General features: G+C 38.0%; 1 protein-coding gene across 4 annotated transcripts in view; it reads left to right on the forward strand.

Moving 5' to 3' along the window:
• syt7a (synaptotagmin VIIa) overlaps nucleotides 1–21219 on the forward strand; it is a 129138-nt gene that overhangs the window by 96164 nt on the left and 11755 nt on the right. For 3 of the 4 annotated variants that reach the window (XM_036148860.1, XM_021310296.2, XM_036148844.1), the window contains one exon: nucleotides 6954–7085. The exons of the other annotated variant lie outside the window; for it this stretch is intronic. In XM_036148860.1, the coding sequence (XP_036004753.1) occupies nucleotides 6954–7085 (132 nt within the window). The remainder of the gene's footprint in view (nucleotides 1–6953; nucleotides 7086–21219) is intronic. 4 annotated transcript variants of the gene reach the window in all.

The following is a 21219-nucleotide window of genomic DNA, read 5'->3' on the forward strand; positions in this document are numbered from 1 at the left end:
AGTTTAAGGGCAATAGCTAAGCAGCTGTGTAGATTTGAGTTAACTCTGACGCATTGATCTTATGTCACCGGCACCATTACTTCTGCAACATATTGTTACTCCCTGCCCGGAGGAGGTGGGGAGAGCAGATAAGGGAGGAAGAGGGGGGATGAAGGGATGGATGAGCAAGGACACTGTGGTGGTGCAGCATGTGTTCAATGTGCACTGAATCAGTTTTACTGTAGACTTTCTCCATCAGTTCCCTCTCTTTTTTTTTTTTTTACTGCTCTCTGAAGCCTTTCTATGGACGTCACAGCTGAGATAATGCCGGTGGCTAAAGTGGGCATCAGCGATGCGGCACACCACGAGACACCAAGGTCACTGACAGTATGGTCCGTGATCATCAGCCGTTGCGCTCATTGTTGTAAATGTGAATTTGAGGTCATTGTTGGTGTGTTTCCTTCTCCGGAACGTCAACGTCTTATATGATTGATTGCACCGAGGGGCCGGTAATAGACATGACCCTTTGCTCAAGACAGTTAATTTTAATCTTGGCCGGATTCCCTGTTTGGGTGAATCATTGCCAAATGAAAGTGTTGATGTCATTGACACAGATCCCTTGCCTTTGGAGAACTTCCACTAAATGGATTACTTTGAAGACCTATCTCCATTTCTTTTTTGGCTTGAAATCAATAATTCACCCCGGCTTCATTGACGTCCCCTCCCTCTCTCACCTGAGCTTCCTTAATGCTGGCTCCGTTGAGTGAAGTGGTTTTATGAGAGTCCTGAGTGTAAATGGCCGTACTTAAAGGGTAATGAGAGAAGAGGGATCCAACAGCCATTATACTTACTGTATTAATGTAAGCACCATATCATATTGCATAATCCAGTGATTTTTTTTTTTTTACCAGGGCTACAAGTAGCCAGCAATTTCTTCTCCACAAATATATACAGTCAGGCCTATTTGGTCCTGGACACAGCTTTTTGTTATCTTAGTAATTGGCAATATAAAACCAATTGCTGTTACAAATTTCGTATGCACGAGCGTTTAAATCACAGCGTGCTAAATGTAATTGTAATGTTTTCAGTTGAGGACATTTTATGCAATTATAACTGGTGATGAAACCCCTTTTCCACCACAGTGCAGGTTAAAAGTCTACATGCCCGCCACGTACTGTATTACTGGTGGTAGTCATTGGGAAAATGTTAAGATTTTTTTTTTTTTTACAGTTTTAGTTTTTCATATTTTTGTTTAAATTCAGAGGTTTACATACATTTCCTGTAGTAGTTCATTGAAATGTCTTTCAAAGGGCTTGTGTCATGCAAAATCAATTTTATTAAGCGTTTAACTTTATGTTACTGTTCCGTCATTAAAATCATGCCCAAAATGGTATTTTGCATGATTCATGCTGTTCTCCGAACAGCAGCAACCCCTCCCTGTCCTGGAAAACGAGTAGCCATGACCGGTTCTAGCAAGCACCTAGCTTGACCGCGCCTCCCCTGCTCAGTAAAAATGCCCAACCAGAGGTGATGTGAGGCCGAGCGCGATCATTTCTACTCAAAGTTGAGGCAAAGAGGTTGTTTCAGCACCTAATCTGCACAGTGACAGCAACTGCTCCTCTTTTGGATGCCTTTCTGCACATTTAGCTACAAACCAGGACACATAACTTGTCTCCCTCCTTAACAGTGTGTGTAATAGTGTTTATACTTGCATGCAACTGTGTATACAAATGAACGGCGGCACCTTCAGGCATCTGAAAATTGTTCACAAGGATCACACCAGACTTGTAAAAGTCCACAATTCTCTCCTTGATATGTTTGCTTGATTTTTTTGATTTTTTGATTTTCATGACACACAAAGAATGCACCACAGATGCGATAAAACCTTCTTCATATAGATTTTCCCAAATTGTTTAAAGGCAAATTTATCTCAGAAACACCAGACTTTAAAAAAGTGAATACATTCCTTTATTTGGCCATTTTGTTTGCGTGTGTGTATTTTAAATACTGTCTATTTAAGTATTTGCTGTTAACTCTAATTACTATACAAATAATGATGCCCAGGATTAGGGAAAATATACAATAAATTCAAATTATTGCCACAGATTCCGGTTTTTAAAGATAATTGAAGGTGTTCTATAATTCATTGCCCTCTGGAAAAAGACCTATTCAAAATGAATGCATTTGTGATGATTACAAGTGAATGTATACGTGCTGGAAGAATCAAGACAATTATAAATAAAATGTTAGGTTCAAATAATTCCTTTAGTTATGAATTGTAGCAGAGAGTGACTACTTGACGTCCTGAATGTATGAATGACACACAGAACAATGGGGTTCCTGCTTTGCTGGAGCTGCCTTGAGTTTTGCTTTGAACATCTCCATTATCTTGTATCAGCTGTTTGGCTCAGCCTCTGCTGGATTATACTCCGTTTTTCTTTTAAAAAGCCTTGGCCTACCTTCATAGTATATTTTTGGGTCTCTGCCTAGTTATTCTGCAATGCAATGTCTCATCAACTTTGTGGAATTTGTATTTGAGCAGACACCGTCTACTTATAAAAATGGAAATTCAGGATATTATTTGTCAAGTAATCAGTGATTCCAGCTGGCATTTATTTTTTTTTGCCTTCACATGTGGTTCACTGTGTGCAGCAGATCTTTTTTGGCCTTCTCCAATCTTTCTTTTTTTAATCAGCCTGCTAAATGTTGATAAGCTTTATCTGCCCAGGTATAATGTTCCAGAGCTGTTCTAGCCGGTGAATTGGTCTCTTTTTTTGGCTAAGTATAATTTAGCGTTTCTACGCTTCAGGTTCATAAAGGATTTCCACGTTAGACATTGAAAATGATATGTCTGCCTCTTGAAAAGAATATTTGTCCCCACTTGGCTGGATGTTCTGAGGGGTTTATTTACATTTCTACCCTGAAAAGAAGCTCATCTATGATCAACCTACTGTTGTCTTCAGTAAGCATCCAGACCTTTTCTTGTTGCTGTTGATTCGGCCAACGTTGGAGTTCCTGCCGTCTCTCTGATTTCTTTGTTTCTCATTAAGTATGGCATGCCTTGAGCTTCTTAATTGCATATTGTGAGTTCACAGCACTAGCTTCTAAATAAACATATCCCACTATGAATCAGCTTGGACCCTTTTATGCGCTTGGGGTGGAGAAAATAATAATGCAATACACTCGCCTGTTCATGAAACAGCTTTTGAATATTGCAATTTGCCCCTTGAAATAGAGGGTGCTTCATAGAAACAAAAAAAAAAATGTGTTTGTGAGCAGTGTGAGAAAAAAATTACAGCCTGCACTTTAAGTCTGCATTCATTATTCAAATTGCATTTAAAATGAACTTGAATGTATCTTGATAAATAGCTGAAAAAGCAACTTGTGTTTGTAACTAAAGCCTCTTGCTCATTGAACCAAGACATTAAAAACAAAACCTAACTTTGATTGTATATGTTAGGTTTAGGATTGGTCCTCTGGGATGTGCAAAGAATGTGACAGTTCACTGACAGCTTTTAGCAAGCATTGAAATTGAAATAGTGATGAGATGGGGAGCAGTGGAGAAAAACACACACATCCAAATTGGACATACCATGACTGCCCGAAGACGAAGCGACAAGCAGTTCATATGCAAAATACAGTGCAGTTGTCACACTGTCAAAGGAAATCGTATTTAGTAATGATAAGGTAAGAAAAGAAGTGATTTTAGTGCAAGAAGTAGATCATAGGGAACATTATATATTTTACAGTAGCTAGGAACAATGGATGGAAAACAATTTCAGGCTAGAGGATGATTTAACAGGGACATACACTTTTTATTTATTCATTTTCACATTAAAATCATTCAGTTGTGGTCTATATAAAGTGGAACTGCAATGTGTTGGCCTGAATTCCTTGTTAATTTACCCCCACGTTCCCCCTTTTCCCCCTGTTCTGAGGGCAACTCGTTTTGGCACTGTCTCTTTAAATCTAAAGGAGGCACTACACACCCGCCCCCCTCCAGTGTTCCACTCCGCCCATTTGGCCACTTTTTAGTATAACATTTTCAAGTTTCAAGTCAGAGCACAGAAAGAACTGAATGCCTTGAAAATTATGACCCCAACAGAATATAAAGATAACTGCGCAGCACCCGGACAGACTACATAAAAAAACATCAGTACTCCTAGAGACTATATTTAAGGGCTAGAAAAGTTGCTTTAGCATGATATGCCCCCTTTAAAAAAAGCTTTTGGCACAATTCCATTTTGGCACAGCACTCTTTGAGATAGGGACACAGACCACTACGGCTGGTAAGTAAAAAAAGTTTTCTGCAGGATTGGCGACCTGTGGCAGACTGAACCTTTGTCAGAGCAAAAACTGGACCATTCCTCAATATGAGAGAGATTGAAGTGGGGAACTACCTTAGCAGAGACAGAAGCAGGTTCAGGAAAAGTTGAAGAAGGTGCCAACAAAGCTTTCTTTTCTGGTTCTTAATGTATGTGGTGGGTCTGCTCCTAAATTGATGAATTGCAGAAAAGTCTTGGTTTCGATTTCTTCTTTCCCCTTCTTGCTTGTTTCATGATTATTCAAAAAGTTGATTGAAGAGTAGATCTAGCGCTATGTGTTTAGTTGTCATCGGTTTAGGTTTGTTTCATTTGTTCTGCTTTCTTTTGCTAATCCATGGTTAGTAGATATTTGGTGGTTTAGAAAAAAAAATTTCTTGCCATTGGTTTTACCTCACAATGTTTAGTTAAAACGATTGGTGTTGACTCTAATATTGTAAATTTTGAGATAAATTCAGACATCCTATTCTTTTAAAATGCAGTTGAGGTCGGTCTCTGGAAATCAGAAGGGTTCATCCTTCAGATTTTTGTGGCATTTTGTTTAGATTGTGATTGAGTGGTTTATGAACATTAATGTAATTTGGCTTTATATCACTACAGGTTTAAAGAAGTGTGTTAAAAACAGGAGGAGTCTGTATTTACATGCGATAGACAACAAGATGATTAGTTAATGGTTCCTAATGGTTGTGATATTTAGCAGCTTGCGTGTCAGCCTCTACACACGCTTGATACGTCTACATATCCACACACACCTTCGGTAATTTGTCTAGTTATTTTACCTTCCTCCCTCTTTCCCTCCACATTCGCCTTTTTCCACTGAACATCCGAGGCGTCTTTTTCCACAGTTGAGATTTCATTAAGCCTCATTAGGAAGATCTGGACTAATTGTTTCTATTTGAAAGATGGAGTATCTGGAGGTGTACGCCGTGTGTCGTCGTTTTCTGGGTCACTGCTCTCTCACTCCTCTCATTTCATCTTCTCTAGACCGCCACAGCTGCTCTACAAATCCTACCACTTTCCTTTCCCTCATCCCCTTACTCCTTAAGTCCCAGGCCTCCTCATCACTGCCTCCGTTCCCTCCTTACCGTCATCCAAACCCGCCGTTCTATAGCTTAAGCCCCTGACTGCGTTGCTGTATTTGGGCTGAGAAAATACGTTGCTTGTCAAGCTGTGGGGAGAAATAAGCCTGAACTTCACAATTTCATCTTTTTTTCCCCCCCACAAATTAAGCTTTTCTCACATTGACTCCAAGTTTGTTAAATAATCTTCCTGTTATACGTTGGCTGATTCTTGAGCTTTTTAGGTCTCATAAACCCCTTTTCAGATTAACACAAGTCACAGACAGCACCTGTCATAAAAAAAATTTGGGTAATTTTTCAGTTTATACTATCCTGATTCTATTTAGGTCATTTACACATCATTTCACATTTTTATTGATTTCAGCTAACCAAATATAGCTGTTACATTTACTTTTGCATTTGATAGTATTTTTTTTAAACAAACAGATTTGTATATTCTTATTTCAGCTTCCTCTCCTGGTAGGTTAAGCAATGATCCTAATGTTTTTTTGTTCTTGCAGCCATTCGAAACTTTCCAGAGTTTCCAGTCCTTTATTTACCTTTAAAATACAAAACAGAAGTCTGCTATTCATTTATCTGGTAAAACAAAGGGAGGGAATAAGGGAGACAAAGAGGGAGGATATGATAATGAAAGAAAGGGATTACACAAAAAATAAATAAATTGAGAACATAAAATAAAGATTGAAAGACAGAATAGAGTGTGGAAGGAAGGAAGGTCAAAACATCTGACAAAAAGAAAAACTAATTATGTCTGTAAATACATATATTTTCCATGATCTTTTCTTTTTCCATACCTATTATGACAAAATAATCAAATTCCAGACTTTCCCAGGCTGTGTAGGAGCTCTAATTAAGCTTTATACTAGTTTTTACTTCCTAATATTTCCAAGTATACAAAAAACTTAAAATGTTTGTGACCACTTCACACAAGATTCAAAATACTCTGTGGTGTTGGTAATCAGAAACTTTGGAAATCCCACATGGGTGAAAACCTTTACTAGTTTCTCACTACCATGCTACGACCATGTTGATCACATCTGATTTTTCTGCCGAGTCTCCCATTCCTATGAAAACAGGAGGGTTTTGCCCATCTACCATCAGCTTTAACCCGAAGGAATGCAGGTGAAGGTGGTTTCCTCAAAGAGAACTGCACAGCTGAACATGCCATCCTACAGAAACTTAAAGCCCAGTGAAGCCATTTCAAGTTATCTGAAAAAAATGAGCTCCTGTGGGTGAAAAGTAAAGCACAACGTGTGTGTGCTACAAAGTCATTCAGATATTCTTAATGTTAGCCTCTGATTTTCTTCCTAATATCCTTCCCTGGACAGATTGCTTATTGCAGGCGTGTTTGTTTATGTTTTTTGTAATTTTAACCACTTTGTCTGTGTTTTCTCTAATATTTGGTCTCTTTTTCCACCGCCACTTTCAAACTTCCTGTATTCCTCCTGCCAACCTGAAATGACCTCTCCTTTTCCTTCTTTACGCCAATTCCCACTCTCCTTTTGGGCATCTGCGTTCTTTTTCTTGCCTTTCCTTCTATCTACTGTATTTTTTTGTCTTTATTGGGAGCCAGTGAAGGAAAGCTGGTGGTCCTGGCTTTGGCCATTGGTGTGGCAGAGCAAGATGACTTTGCCAATATCCCTGACCTGCAGGAAACGGCGCAGGCAGCACCACCAGCCAATCAGGAGCCCCCTCCTGAGAAGAGGTATCAGATATTGTATGAGAGAGAGAGCGTTTGTGAGTATGTGTGTGAGGCAACTGCATGAAAGGAAATGTGACATGATTTCAGCACTGATGTAGAGCAGTCCTTTTTTCCCTCCCAGTGATTGTGCACCTGAAATAGCCTTTTACCAGTGTGTTGCAGTTATGAAAATAAGTCCAGACTCTGTAATATAAAAAAAAAAAGAAAACACTCACGTAATGGTGAGATCAGTAAAAGAGATAAAACGTTCCAGGTTTTAGCTGAAAAGATGTAATGAGCTCATAAACCGCCCGAGTGAGATGCTCATTGGCACTCCACTCCTCTATTACGCTTTTAGTGGCAACATTTTAAACAATCAGATAAAACTGTGTTTTCCCATGCCAGTGGTCTTTTATTTTCCATGATCACCATAATCATTTTCTCTATCACAATGACATTTTCCCTCACCATTTTCCTCCCGATTTTTTTTTCCCCCACGCCTTTTCACTCCCGCCTGTCTGAGGCCCTCCCGCTGGTAATTGTCGTATTTCCTTTGCATTTCCATGCTTTTTATTATCCCAGCCCTTTCTGCTCCTGTGTTCTTCTTTTTCCCTCGTGCTCATTAGCTTCCTTCAATCACCCTCCGCCGCTCTGAGAGTCTCGTCTCTGCAGCTCCGCAGAGGGCCCAGAGAGCCTCCTCATTATTCCACAACACGTTAGTCACTTACATAAACATGCAGCCAAAAATAGCCTCTTTCCTCGTCAGCCAAGTTACACACTCCGAGTCAAAAATATTTCCACTCGTCTATGAGGATGCACCAGCCTCGCTCGCTTGCAATCTTCCCGTCTCCTGAAATAATTATCTCTGGATCCTGTTGTGGAATAGGACCAATTTTAAAAGAGACTACAAGGGGAGCGTCGCGTTAAACAAACAGCTCTCGCCATTTTTTTCCGCGTATGGTCGTCCAGATCATCTGGAGTTTGCTCCACATAGTCGATGTCAAATCCTGTCTATTCTCACGCCTTCTCGCGCATGTGAGATGCTCCGATTTTCATTTGCAGTCAAGTTAGGCCGTTTTAACCTTCCTTTTGTTTTTGTAACAATTTGGTGACACAGCTAAATACAAAATGGTTGAATCGTGTGAATGAATCCTGATGCAGTTCTAGTTTTATCACTAAAATCTAAAATGAGGGTTCAGTTAAAACACATTGTGTGCCTTGTCAAAATAGTTAATATTTTTTTACTTTTTCACATTTTGTCATTTTACAATCGCAAATGTCAACATAATCTCACAAGGTTGTGAATTTGGCGAAAAATTATAGACCTACATAGTTTTCAAATTGAAAAGCAAATAAATTTTAAAAGTTTATCATAATTTTAAATAGTGTCTTAGCCGATCTGTGTGGCTTTTTTTTTTTTAGGAAGCTTCTTGAACAAATAATATCCCTTGTAAAGAAATAAAATAAAAATCCATCATTGTATCATTGATGGTTGGTTTGTTCTTTTTTAGCCGCGGCGTCACAACCCAACCCAGATGTTGCTGTTGTGTGCAGAAATCATGTTTTTATCGATCAGGAATGCTGCTACAGCCAAAAAGCCTGCAAACAATTGTTTCTCTTCCATTTGGCACACACACTGCATCTGTACTTCCCAGCTTTTTTGTGTGTACTGAGAAACCTTTACAAATGGGTTGTGAAATCTGCTAATAGACTAAACAGCAAGTGGGAACCAGCGTGCGGCCCCCAGGATCCACTTTGATTAGCAGTGACTGAGTGCATTGTGGCATTTTCAGGATTAAACTGTGATTCATTTAATTTCTTTGACTTAAAAATGGAACGATTTGCAGCCTACAGTCTCTGCAAAACAAAGAACTCCTAAAAATCTGACTTCAGTGAAAACTTTGAATGGATTCACCTGTCCATCCTTAGTAGGTAACTATTTGCATTTGCAAATATTTAGTTTTTAATATTTTTGTCTGTTACGTTTAGAAAAAGCTAATTTGTGTGTAAAATTAGCTTTTTTTATACCCTTTAAGTGGCTGCCCAATTAAAGAGAGTATTAAAGAGAGTACATCATCCCTCTTGGAGTCAGTGCTGCTTTCATAGATGTCTACGAATGACGTAATCAATCACACTCTCAGCATATCTTTGATTCTAAGGAGGCACTTAAGCAGGGGACAGAGCCACGCTTTCATTCATCTTTCCCCCTCCATGAACACCCTGTTTACAGCTTTCAAACATGGACTCTTTCTTATTAGTCATCTCCACCTGCATCGTTCATGTTACACTTCACAAATTCATTGGTTTTTGTTTAAACATGTCACTGGCAAAGCCAGGAACTAAATCTCTGTGTTTTTTTGTGATTGCATAATGCAGCTAAAACATGTTAAGTGTCAGGCTCAAAGTTTATGTTCTCTACTCGTTAAGAGCCAAGGTGCTCAGCTAAAACTGGTTGGTCAAGCAGCCAGTAGCAACTGATGGTTTATTCAAACACATACGTTGGTTTCTGTCATCTGCTCCTGTTTTAGGCAACGTTCAGCATACAGTAGCACAAAAATGTGTGCAATATCTTCTATTATTTAAGGCTTGTCACTTAGTACAGAAAAAGAAACAGTTGCAGCATCCTTGAGGTGCAGGCAACTGAAACATTGAGGAAAAAAACACCAAACTTCCCAAACCCTAAAAACAGAATTGAACAGGATAACAGTTTTACAAAATAAAAGTACATTCATAACCCCCACCACACACAAAAAGTAATACCTTTTAAAAACAACAACATAGAATTGACAACACTGCTCTCTGTTAAAAAAAAGACAGAAAGATATTTTTATTAAACTCTAATGTTTCTATTTCTCTAGTGTTTTGTTTGCATCTAAAGGATACATACCTTAAATGGACAGTTGGGTTTTTTAAAAGTGGGGTTCTGTGGAGTTGTCATCGGCAGTCAGTGTTTTATCTGCATCATGCAGCACTCAAAGAGCCCTCAGTGAATAATAGTCTCACTGGTGAGTCGAGTTATGTGCCTGCACTGGTCAGACAAACACAAATTTCAATATTTCCCTTGTGGACAAGCAAGATTTTAGAAACCTTAGCACCACTGTTTTTTTTACATGAGAAAGACTGAGATGGAAATTAATGATTATTTACACTAAGAACCCTACTGGTTAACAGTCTTTACCAAAGAGTAGCCCACAGACAGCACAATTTATTATATTTCATCAGTGGTTTTCAAACTTTTTATAAAAAGTACCACCTAAGTGTATATTAAATTTTACGACTAAAAACATTTAAAAACAGTTGCACAATGTTACATAAAAACAAAGAAAAAACATGATCATCTTTAGCCCTGGTTTGTAGTTGAAGGATGCAGTTTAATCATGTCTTCCAAAATTGGTCGTCCATAGTAGTTCAAGCTAAAATTTCTAAGTTTCAGCTATTAACAGCGTGGTCCGTCCGTAGTCGAAATTCCAAGTGGGAAAGTTAGTTATTCCCACGAACCCTGACCTCTTAATCCAAAATGGATTAATGCAGCTGCCTTGCATATAAACATTGTTTATATGCAAGGCAGCTGCAGTAAAAAAGTTTATTTTAATGTCTGATGATTTGTGTATCAGTACATTTTTCATACATTTGAAAAGTACAAAATCATCATTACTAGCTTGTAGTGCTAATGCTAATTTTAATTTTCATGCTCACTGGCTTTTAAACTGGGAACTGTAGCATGGTTACATTGGGACTTAACTCTAATATTTACATTGTAAATATTTCATGCCAAAATTTGCGAGTAAAACTACATGCATCCCAGATACCTCTGGTGTTAGCTGTACCCCACACAAACACAATTACCTGCATACAGACAATCTAAATGATTCTCCAATTCCAACAAATGCCACACAAACAAACTTTAATCAGCTACCAATGAAAAGCTAGTTAGGTTAAAATTAATTTTGAACAACAGATCAGTTAAGATACTGCTTGCAAGAAAAGCTCCATAGAACCCTTTTAGGAAAAAAAAAATATCAAAAATTTTCTTTTGATGTATATGGAAAATATAAGATTAGTGTGGACATTTTCTACTAACATATATTTGTATAATCAGTAGTAACTGTCAATATCATTTTATTACATGAAAGACTGAGCTTATCAGTATGAACTATAATTATATTGTAGGTTAGAGGCTTTTACTAACAGTGAAGTATTTTTTTCATTGTTGCATTGGAACGGTAATTTAAGTAAATGAGCTTGGGGATTATTCCTCCGCTAGTAAATACATTTCCCCTGGCCTTTTACTAATATTATCTAATCCTGGTCATGGTGAAATGTATCTAAAGTACTGGAGGCCTAAACAAAATGAACAATTCCGTTAATATTTCATTGCCTTGTGTCTTTGGTTAAAGGCAATCCAGATGCGGAAGGCGTTGCAGTGTGCAATATTCATTATGCCACAACCTTGTGTGTGCAGTAGCTTGGTGAAAACACTCTCAGTGGTGGCGCATTTATGAGGCGCATCAGAGCAGACTGACAGTTTGAGCTGCAGTCTGGGACCGTTCTGATGAAGACTTTCTGACCAGTGACAGGGGAGGGGAAAGGTTATATGGTGAGATGTTAATCTACCAGGCATCCATAAGTTGTGTTTTCTAAGAATGCCCAATTAGTATGCTAGAGTGGATGCTTAATGCCTCATTGGTCTTTGCTCAAACAATTCAGTTACAATTCAGTGAACATATTCTGCAGGTTCTTTTCGGCCTCTCATGGCCGTAAAGAGAGCTTTCAGTCCAGATCCCCTCGGAGCAGTGATTGAGCGGTCCAATGAGAACAGGGCCCCAGAATAGAGGAGAAGGGATACATATCTTTGTGCTACATTAACATTCAATCCACTTGCCTGTGGTCCTTTAATTATTCATCCATGCACGTTACGTAATTCAGTGTAAGCCAGTGAAGGCTTTTTTTTTTCTCTCCCCTCATAGATATTAATAGACATGGATATATATTTGTGTGCCTTAAAGACACGATGCACTCAGAGAAATTCATCCTGTTTATTGCTATGTAGGCCGTGTAATTTTTTTTTTATTATTAATGAGCTTATTAGGTTGCTTTAATTGATCCGAAAGACAGTGGACGGGAGTTATGAGCTAAATCAATATTAATGTGGGTTTATTTAAGTTCAGAATGGTTAGTTAATTTCATTCGTCTCATAAAGAGCTTTTTTTTCTTCCGCAGATCTCTGTGTACACGTTGATATAGCTGTTGGTCATCCTAACCGTAGTTGGGGGGGGGGGGGGGGGGGGGGGGGGGGGGGGGGAGTAGTTTTTAATTTGCCCTTTGTGATTGTTTTTTTTTTTTTTTTTTTTTTTTTATTATTTTATTGTTAAAAATTGTGTATTTCATACATATTTTTCACAATTCTTTATGAAATATGTGCTCCTATTTTATGTGTTTTGCTCTTGTTTTAATTTTTATTTTCTGCTTTGTAACATGTACTTCTTTTTGTGTCCTTGGTTTTCATTTGAAAAACAGTTCTCTACTTAGTACATTTTTTTTAACTTTGGTATAGACTGTGATTTATATATATATATATATATATATATATATATATGTATGTATATATGTATGTATATATATATGTATTCTATGTATATCTATATATATGGATGTATTATATGTATTAGATATATATGATATGTAATATGTATGTATATATATAGATATTAATATAATATATATATATAGATATAATATATCTATATATAGTAAGTAATATATAGATATATAGAGAATATATTATTTATATAATGTATATATAGTATTGGGTGGTATATAAATATATAATTATATATATATATATATATTAATGTGATAATACTATATATATATATATATATATAATAGTATAATCTTATATATCTATATGATATATCTTATATATATATTCTATATATATATATATATATGTATGTATGTATGTAAATCACATTATTCATAAAAAATTTTTTTTTTCATGTTATATTTTGTTTTTTACTTGTAGCTGTAGGCCACCGTATGTTATGTGGATCTTCACAAAACAGCTTGAGTCTACAGGCCTTATTATTTTTTGCAGAAAAAAAAGTTCACGCTTGTATTCTCTATCAGAATTTGTACATAAAGATGTAAATTGATTATTCCATGCCTTGCCAGTCTGACACAGCCTACCTCCTGTGACAAGGGCTTTTTAAGCCTGACTAATCAACAGGGTCTTTAGGGGCTCTGCCTAAGACTGTCCCCTAGGCAGTCGCTCCCTGTGGCCACCGCATTAATCCGCACATCACTGGAGGAATGTCGAAATGCATTCAGCTGCGTTGCAAGACAGCGGTAGAAAGATTGCACTTAGCCACAGCTAAAGGAGTTACAAAAGGGAAATCAAGAGGGGCTGGTGTGTTCATACACCAGTGCATACAGCTGCAGGTCAGTGTGGTTAAAAGTCAAAAGTACAAATCCATATATACTGTGTGTATATATACAGTATATATACACATACAGACTGGTGACTCTCTACCTAGCAGGGAGAGGTTCTTAAACGGTTCTTCCAGATGGCTAGATGGTTGGAGAGGAGCTATTAGGAGCATTAACCCAGAAGTCTTATATCCTGCCTAAGAACATTTTTCATAAATGCAGCCGCTTCATCCTTAGAGGCAATCTCTGAAATAAATCAAGATTAAAAACATTTACAGCCAACTCTATTTGGGGTTGTTGTTTTATTGGACCTTTGAAAATGTTTTTTTCATGACTTTGTGTTGCTGATATTGCCTGGGATGATGAGGCAGTTGCCTGTGATTGAGCTCTGAGGCATGAATGTGAAATTGCAGGGAGTATTGGGAGGCCATAAAAGGAAGCAGAACAGCTAGCTGAGAGTAATTATGCTTACCGTTCATCGCTAGCAATTCTTGGCGCTCAGTGAATAACTTTACTTTACAGGTTTGTTAAAATGTCTTAAAACAGCTTTAAAAATCTACATTTACCGTGTCTTACAAAAGAATGCATACTGTTTTAACGTTTCATTGTTTTGTCAAAGTAAAATAAAAACAACAAACTTCAGTGTATGTTGTTGGTATTTTCTGTGATAAACCAACACAAAGTGGCACAAAAGTGTGAAGTGGAAGAAAATTTGTACGTTTCTTTAATATTTTTTTTTATCAAATCAAAAAGTGTGGCTTGTTTTTGTATTTAGTCAATAGTTTCCAGAACTGCATTTTGCTGCAATCACATTTTTTTAGAGGATGTCTTTCTCAGCTTAGCACATCTAAAGATTGAATTTTAGACCCATTCATATGAATCAATACTTCTTAGAAGCATTCTATGCTGAAAGCAGCTCCATAGAAGGTGAACCGCAACACCGAACTCAAGCCACTTGTTCGCTGAGAAAAGCAGAGTCCATGATTATTTCTTATCAATGTCAACAGTTTCTCCCACCTGAGCTGTGGATCTGTGCAGAGTTACCATGGGTTTCTCTTCTGCTTGTCTAAATAATGCTATCTTTTTCTGCAAGGCACTGCAGAAGTGTTTGAATTTTCATGGTTTCTGTTTTTGGTTTGTCTTCAATGAAAGAGTCAGAAGTATTTATTGTTTATTAGTGAAGTGGGATTTGAGTAAATAAAGCTATTTTAGTCTAAATTACAGCTCCAGCATGCTGGAAGTACTTAGCTGACACTGGAAGTAACCTTATTTATCAAGCCGTACCAAGAATTAGCTTCAGCTTTTAAAATGAGACACCATGTCCGACTCTAATGTGAATGCTAATGTGATTCAAATGGACGACAACTTATGTAAGCAACAACGTGCAGCAGTTCTCACTGTGATATTTGGAAGTGAGCTGCACTCCTAAAGCACGATAGATAAAGTGGGTGGCAATGAAATTGAGCATAGATGTTGAAATACATCACTCCATGGTCTCAGCATGTTTGTTTGAGTGTTTGCAGAAGAGCGGAAGGTCTGAATGTTTGAAAAAAGAAAAGAAAAAGTGGGGAGGGGGGGTGCAGGGTCTGGGTTGGCTCTCTTTCTCGCGTCTCTCTCCAGCCTAGAAGTGGAGTGTCTTTGCCCCCCTTCCCCCTCTCTTCGAGCTGCTGGCCCCCCAGTCAGGTAACGAAACAGGATAGTATCACAGGACGGTGAAACCCAAAGTATGCCTGCCTGCCTCCATATGTCCGTTCACGTGAATATGTGTCTGCGAGGCTCTCACCCGTACCTGTCATATATCCTAAACCTTATCTTCTTTGTTCTCAGTGTGTTTGCTTGTGTGTCGCAACCCCCCCCCCCCCCATTGCCCTTCACCCCCTTTTTCAAACACACCCCTGAGTCCACTCCCAACAGCCCCTTGTCAGACCCCCCCTCCCCATATATATGGTCTATATTTCAAGAGTCGTTGCTATGCCAACAGCCCAGTTTCTGTGTCTTAGCTGTAAGAGAATCTGATCTGAACTCACTCTGCCTCCCACTGGCCACTGTAGGCTACTGCAGGCTTTACCGAATCACATCTAACATATCAGCCCCCTGAAGGGTTGGGCGATGAATTCAGCATTGGCACCGAAATTGCATCAGTTGTTGTTCTGCCATCTGCCAAAATTAATATTGCTTTCTTAGAAATTAAAAGAAAATTGGAACGGGTTTTCATTTTTTGATGTAGAGTGCAATCTGGAGAAGAAAACTTAGCTCCTCCAGCAGAGCTGCAGCCCCAGCCACTTTGTTTCAACAGCCTGGAGGCAGGGAGCCGAGGACCAACTTTGGCTGCACAAGCTCTTGCCTGAGAATGCACTGAACCCTTGAATGAAGCACTAGGGAGAATGAATAATTGAAGACGTTCACTCTCCCATCGATACTCGGGAGGTGGAGGAAGAGAGAGGTGCATTGCTTTACTTCAATCCCTACCGTTCAGTCCTCTCTGAGGAGTACATCGCACCTCACATCTTCACCCAGTGTTTCCCTCTTCTCTCACACTCCAGTTAAGAATTAGTGCAAGAAATGGAAGCAAAAACAAACAAACAAACAAAAAAAACACCCTTTAGCAACAAATATATACAATGCAGTGGATTTCAAGAGCGTGTACACCCTCGAGTTTTGTGATGTAAAAAAGTTAGACCAAACATTTTTCTCCCCTTTTATTGGACATCTACCATGTACAGTTCAAATGAAAAAAAACAACAAATATGTTTAGGAGATATTTATCAAATTAAAAGGTTCAATAACTGGGTTGCATAAGTTTGCACATGCTTAAACTAATACTGTGTTGAAGCCCCTTTTGATGTAATCTCAGCACTCAGTCTTCTTGAGTTTATACCAGGGGGTGTCCAAAGTGTGACCTTGGGGTCCTTTGTGGCCCTCTGAACAACTATGGGTGGCCCTCAGTCACAATTCAACAAGAGTCTAAATTTGGATTTGTCAGTTCAGGAAGTTGATGTCGATGAAACGTTTTTAAAAATGTGAAATTTTCACCGACACAAGACCTTTCCAAAAAGACAAATTACCATCCTCTTGAAAAAGAAAACATAAGGTGCAACGCAAGTTATCTTTTAACTTGCTTTTTAATTTAAAGGAATATTAAAATAACAAATAAGGATCACAAACATTTTTCCAAAAAGCTGCTGTAATGCGTCCCGTTATTTAACTTGGTAAAATAAAGCAAGAGCGAGCCAAAATCATGTTCTTGTTGCTGAAAAGAAACACAAAAAGAAAAAAACTACAGAAAAAGATGATCAACCCCAAAAAACATTTTTGGATATCACTTGCTGTATTTTTTTTTTTAAACCGAACCAACCTGCCATGTCTGAAATCTACGATGATTTGCAGATCCCTTTTCTGCAGATTTCAGACTAATCTGTTTGTTTCATTAAAATATTGTGTGTTTTGTTGAACAGGTACAGCTAAAAAAAGAAAGTGTTGCAATTTTGATGAAAGCTAATTTTTATTTTTTGAGTTCTTTCTATAGGACATTTTTGGACCAGATGGCCCCTGGTTCATATCTACCGCGGTTTATAGTGAGTCTGATCAACCTGACATAAAGTTCATCCGTCACAATTAAGCTTTTCTCACCTTTTGATGTTTGCATCCTTTATCTAAAGTCATCGTTTATAGCGAGGTTACAAACGATCAGATGAATCTCATGGTACAAACGTATCGGCCAGAAGAAAAAAAAGTTCAAAAGCATTATTTATATACTATGGGAAAGTGAAAACTGTAATAATTAGAGAAAATGTGGGACAGCTGCATTTAAAAAACAACAACATTTGTACTACATAGAGCAATTGGCATAGACTAGCACTATTTTAAATCACAGTACTACTGTATGCCATTTATTAGGGACTTCAGTCTCATACTCTATATTTAACCACAATAAAAAGATGTGATTATCGATCTCATGGGAATTAATGTCAACTAATATACGTTTAAAAAGCAAATCAATTTTTAGTTTTCTGAATTGTCTCTATCAGAGATTAGGGCATGTGCCCTAAGGCCTGATAGAATAGTAAACATGAGCTATTACTAGTAACAAGGTTTAACTTTATTAGTGAAACCAATTTATGTTTTAGGTGTTTACTGACCAGAATTATTACAAACTAGAATAATGAAAACACATCTAATTCTACACATCACAATTTAAATGGCTTTAGCTATAATGATAGATGCCCTTTGATCAATTTTGTAATTAAAAAGTTCAGGTCGTAAAAAGCTGCAAGGCCTTATAGCTTACAAGAATCTTGCTCAACATTGTGTGGCAAAGTCTCACTGCCTTCTCTAATTATCTAACTCTCGAGGATGAAGACTAGAGAAAAGAAAGGAACGAAGGGTGCGGTCCATCCCAGTAGGTTCCTTGCTCTTGAATCTTCCTCTGGTCAGTAAAATAAACAATCTCACCTTTGTGGCACAAGACTTCAGTCTCTCTAGTATCTCGCCACCCTTTAGTGTCACAGAGGGCCGACCACAGTCTTTTCATGGCTTCAGGCTCGGTCTGATGGGGATTTCAGCAAACGAGGAGGATGTTTTGGCAAAATATCCCCACATTGAAATGCAAAACGCGTCAAGTCTAATTTAAAAGTAATTATAGGGTTAGTTAAGGCTATAATTTTTCACAAAAGTAATGATTACGCATTCTTAATGTGTCGGCTGGGGGTGGGTGGGGGGGACCATGCTCTATCTCTTCATGGTTTTTGTCTGTAGAGGAACTAAATATAGTCTGCTGCAAAAGCACAATAAACTACAGCGTAATACTTTTCATGCCCTGAAAGGAGAATAATGTTATATCTTGGTTACACCCCTATGTTACATAGAAACAGGTCAGGGAGCCTCACAGGAGGCGGACGTGCCACTGAAGAAGCTCCAGGATTGTCAAACCATGCTGGTCGTGTTTTACATGTAAAAACAATCTCCCTCCCGTATTCTCCATATGCCTGAGAAAAGAACTGGAGCTGTGAGAGAGAGGAGCCTTTCTCTTCAAAAGAAATGATCAATATCTTCCAAAACGGTCCAATCAAACTAAGGTCAAAGTTTAAAGCAATTAAAAACAAAAAATTTTTGAATCACAAAACAAACAAAAAACAAAGCGATGAAAGCACTGCAAGCAAAGTAAACCACGGCAGTGGCTGCATGATGCTCTGCCGTTGACTGTCTTCAGATGTAAATGTTTTTCCCATAATCGGTGAAAGATATTAAGATCTGTTTCAAATAACTATGACCCACAACCTTTAGTCGCCTGCTACAATGTTGAGGAAAAAACAGTATTTATTTTTTTAAAATGTCACAGTGAGTCCAAGCATACATAAATAAGAATAACTTAATGGGGGAGAGGTTTAAGTTTAGGAAGGCCCTAGCTCAACTTGACAACTAGATCTGTGGAATCATCCGGAGATGGTTTTAGACAAGAGATGCACCACCCCCCACCCCCCAATCTGATAACTTTGGAGAACCTTTTCTAGACAGAGCGGGCAAATATTAACTAGTCAGGAAACGGCATGCTGATGATCGCCTCCCACCAAGTAAGACTCGCTGTTAAGATAAAATCTAATGGGGCTCGTTTGAGCGAAAGGATGTGCACGCTTATTTGATCATTGTCTTTCTAACTTTTGCATCCTTTTTGAATCGTAGAAGATAGATGTCACATTATATGTGGAGGGGAAAAAAAAGTTTTATTAAGTTATTAACACCTGCAGTTTCAACCGAGGTGTGAACGCTTTTCAAAGCCACTGCTAATAAAAACAATCCCTGATGAACAATCCCTGTGCTTCTTGAAATGTTCACCCCTACCCACCCCTACACCCCCCCGACCCCCCAATTTTCAAGCCCAACTTTTTTCCCCCTTTTTTTTTTGGCCGGTTGAAGTGTTTGCCTGTCTTGTTTGCTTGCCTTTTCTGTCTGTCTATTTGTCAGTATACTTTCCTTCAGTCAGTTATGTCCTTGTCCTTTGCAAAAATGCAGACATTATTGCATTCAACATCGATTCTCATCCAAATTCGGACGTTCTTTTTTTTTTTTTTTTTTGGCGCACCCCAACTAAGAGTGCGCACATCCTCCCAGCGAAAAGCTCGATAGAGAATGCTGGCCAGACAGACAGACGTTTTATGGGCTCCTTGTTTTTTATTGCCTGCCCAGGGCATTGCCTTCACTCTTTCCGAGTGACAACTACTTGCATATATGAAATATGCACATGTAGCCAATGCCAGTTTGTGCTTTGGCCCTGTGTTCCCACTCCACACTTTTAGAGTGTTGCTAAAATGCTGGAAAATCAGGCTAGTTTAAAAAAAAAAAAACTTGTATCATCTGTAGTTGCTGAATTTTGAGACGTCCTCTTTTGTAACACTCTAAATGTGCTCTTCCTATGTTGTTATTATTTGTCCCTTTTTCATGGTTTCAGTGAAGTTATACTTTTGAATGGTATATCACCTTATTTCTCTTTCTATATCTCATTTATCACTTACTTTAAACTCTTAAAAAAATATGTTTCTTGTGCTCTTTATCCTGATGATCAATTGTATTTATTGTGTTTTTTTCTTTTTTCTTTGTGCTCTCTCTTTCTCCTTTTAGCATGTTTGCTCCTTTGTCTCCTCTTAAAGATATTATGTGTGCATAGCTCTATGTTTTTGTTTTTAATTTTTTTTGTCTGTTATTCTTTGATTCTTATCAGACTGACCAAACTAAGCCTATCTTGTGTTTGCAGGCTTTCCTTCCTTCATTCCCTATATTTTCTTGCAGCTCTGTTTTTCTCTCTAACGTGTTGCTGTGTGTTACAATCTCACTCTCCTCTATGGTTTCTGTTGTCATACTGTTCATGCCGTTAATACTTGCTATCTCTTCTAAAACAGATTTCTTAAAATCAGCTTGCTTATCTATTTCTCTCATTCATTTTAATTTTAATTTTTTTGGTCTTTTCTCTCTATCGTCTAAATGATTTCTGTGTGTGTAACCTGTGAATCTATCTGTCTGCGCATCGTTTCTCACTCTCTATGTCTCTGTTCTTGCTTGTTTGTCTCTTAACTGTGTTTCACTTTTTAACCTCTTCATGTGTCCTGACTTGTCATTTAAATGGAGTGCCGTCTTAGGTGTACATCAACAAGTACCTTTCTATTCTACTCTTCTCATTCTGTCTTCTCTTCTAGTTTTTTCCTATTGTTTTTGGTGATTTGCTTTTCTCTTTGTGATTCTTATTTTCATGATGTATGTACCTAGAGTTTTTTTTCTCCAAGCGTGTGTGGAAGGGAATTCAGTGTAACATCTATTAACATTTGTACCTCAGTGCCGGCCATGCCGGTGAAGATCTCGTGTCTCTCCTGTTTTTGTTTCTGTAAAATCAGCTGTTTGTCAGAGAGATTTAAACATGCAATGTCTGTCCTCTATATGTTGCTATACATGTTTGTCTGGTGTTTCTTGTAGTTATATCTATGTCATTATACATGTGTATTTTGTCCTCAGAGGAAATAAATGTGTATCAAAACATTCTCCAAGGATTGGGGAAAATAATTTGGTTCCTGTCATTTTAAGTTTATTGGCTTTGTTCTGTGTTTTCTGTCTGAAAATGTGCTTATTTTCTTTGTAAGTGGCGGTAACTTTGTCTTTGAAGATGTACCTAAAATTGTCTCAGGCTCAGTTTCTCATCAATCACACCTCTCAGGTCTTGTGCCCGTCATTAATCTTTGGAATA

Source organism: Fundulus heteroclitus, chromosome 2, assembly GCF_011125445.2.
Source record: "Fundulus heteroclitus isolate FHET01 chromosome 2, MU-UCD_Fhet_4.1, whole genome shotgun sequence".
NCBI classification, from domain to species: domain Eukaryota; kingdom Metazoa; phylum Chordata; class Actinopteri; order Cyprinodontiformes; family Fundulidae; genus Fundulus; species Fundulus heteroclitus.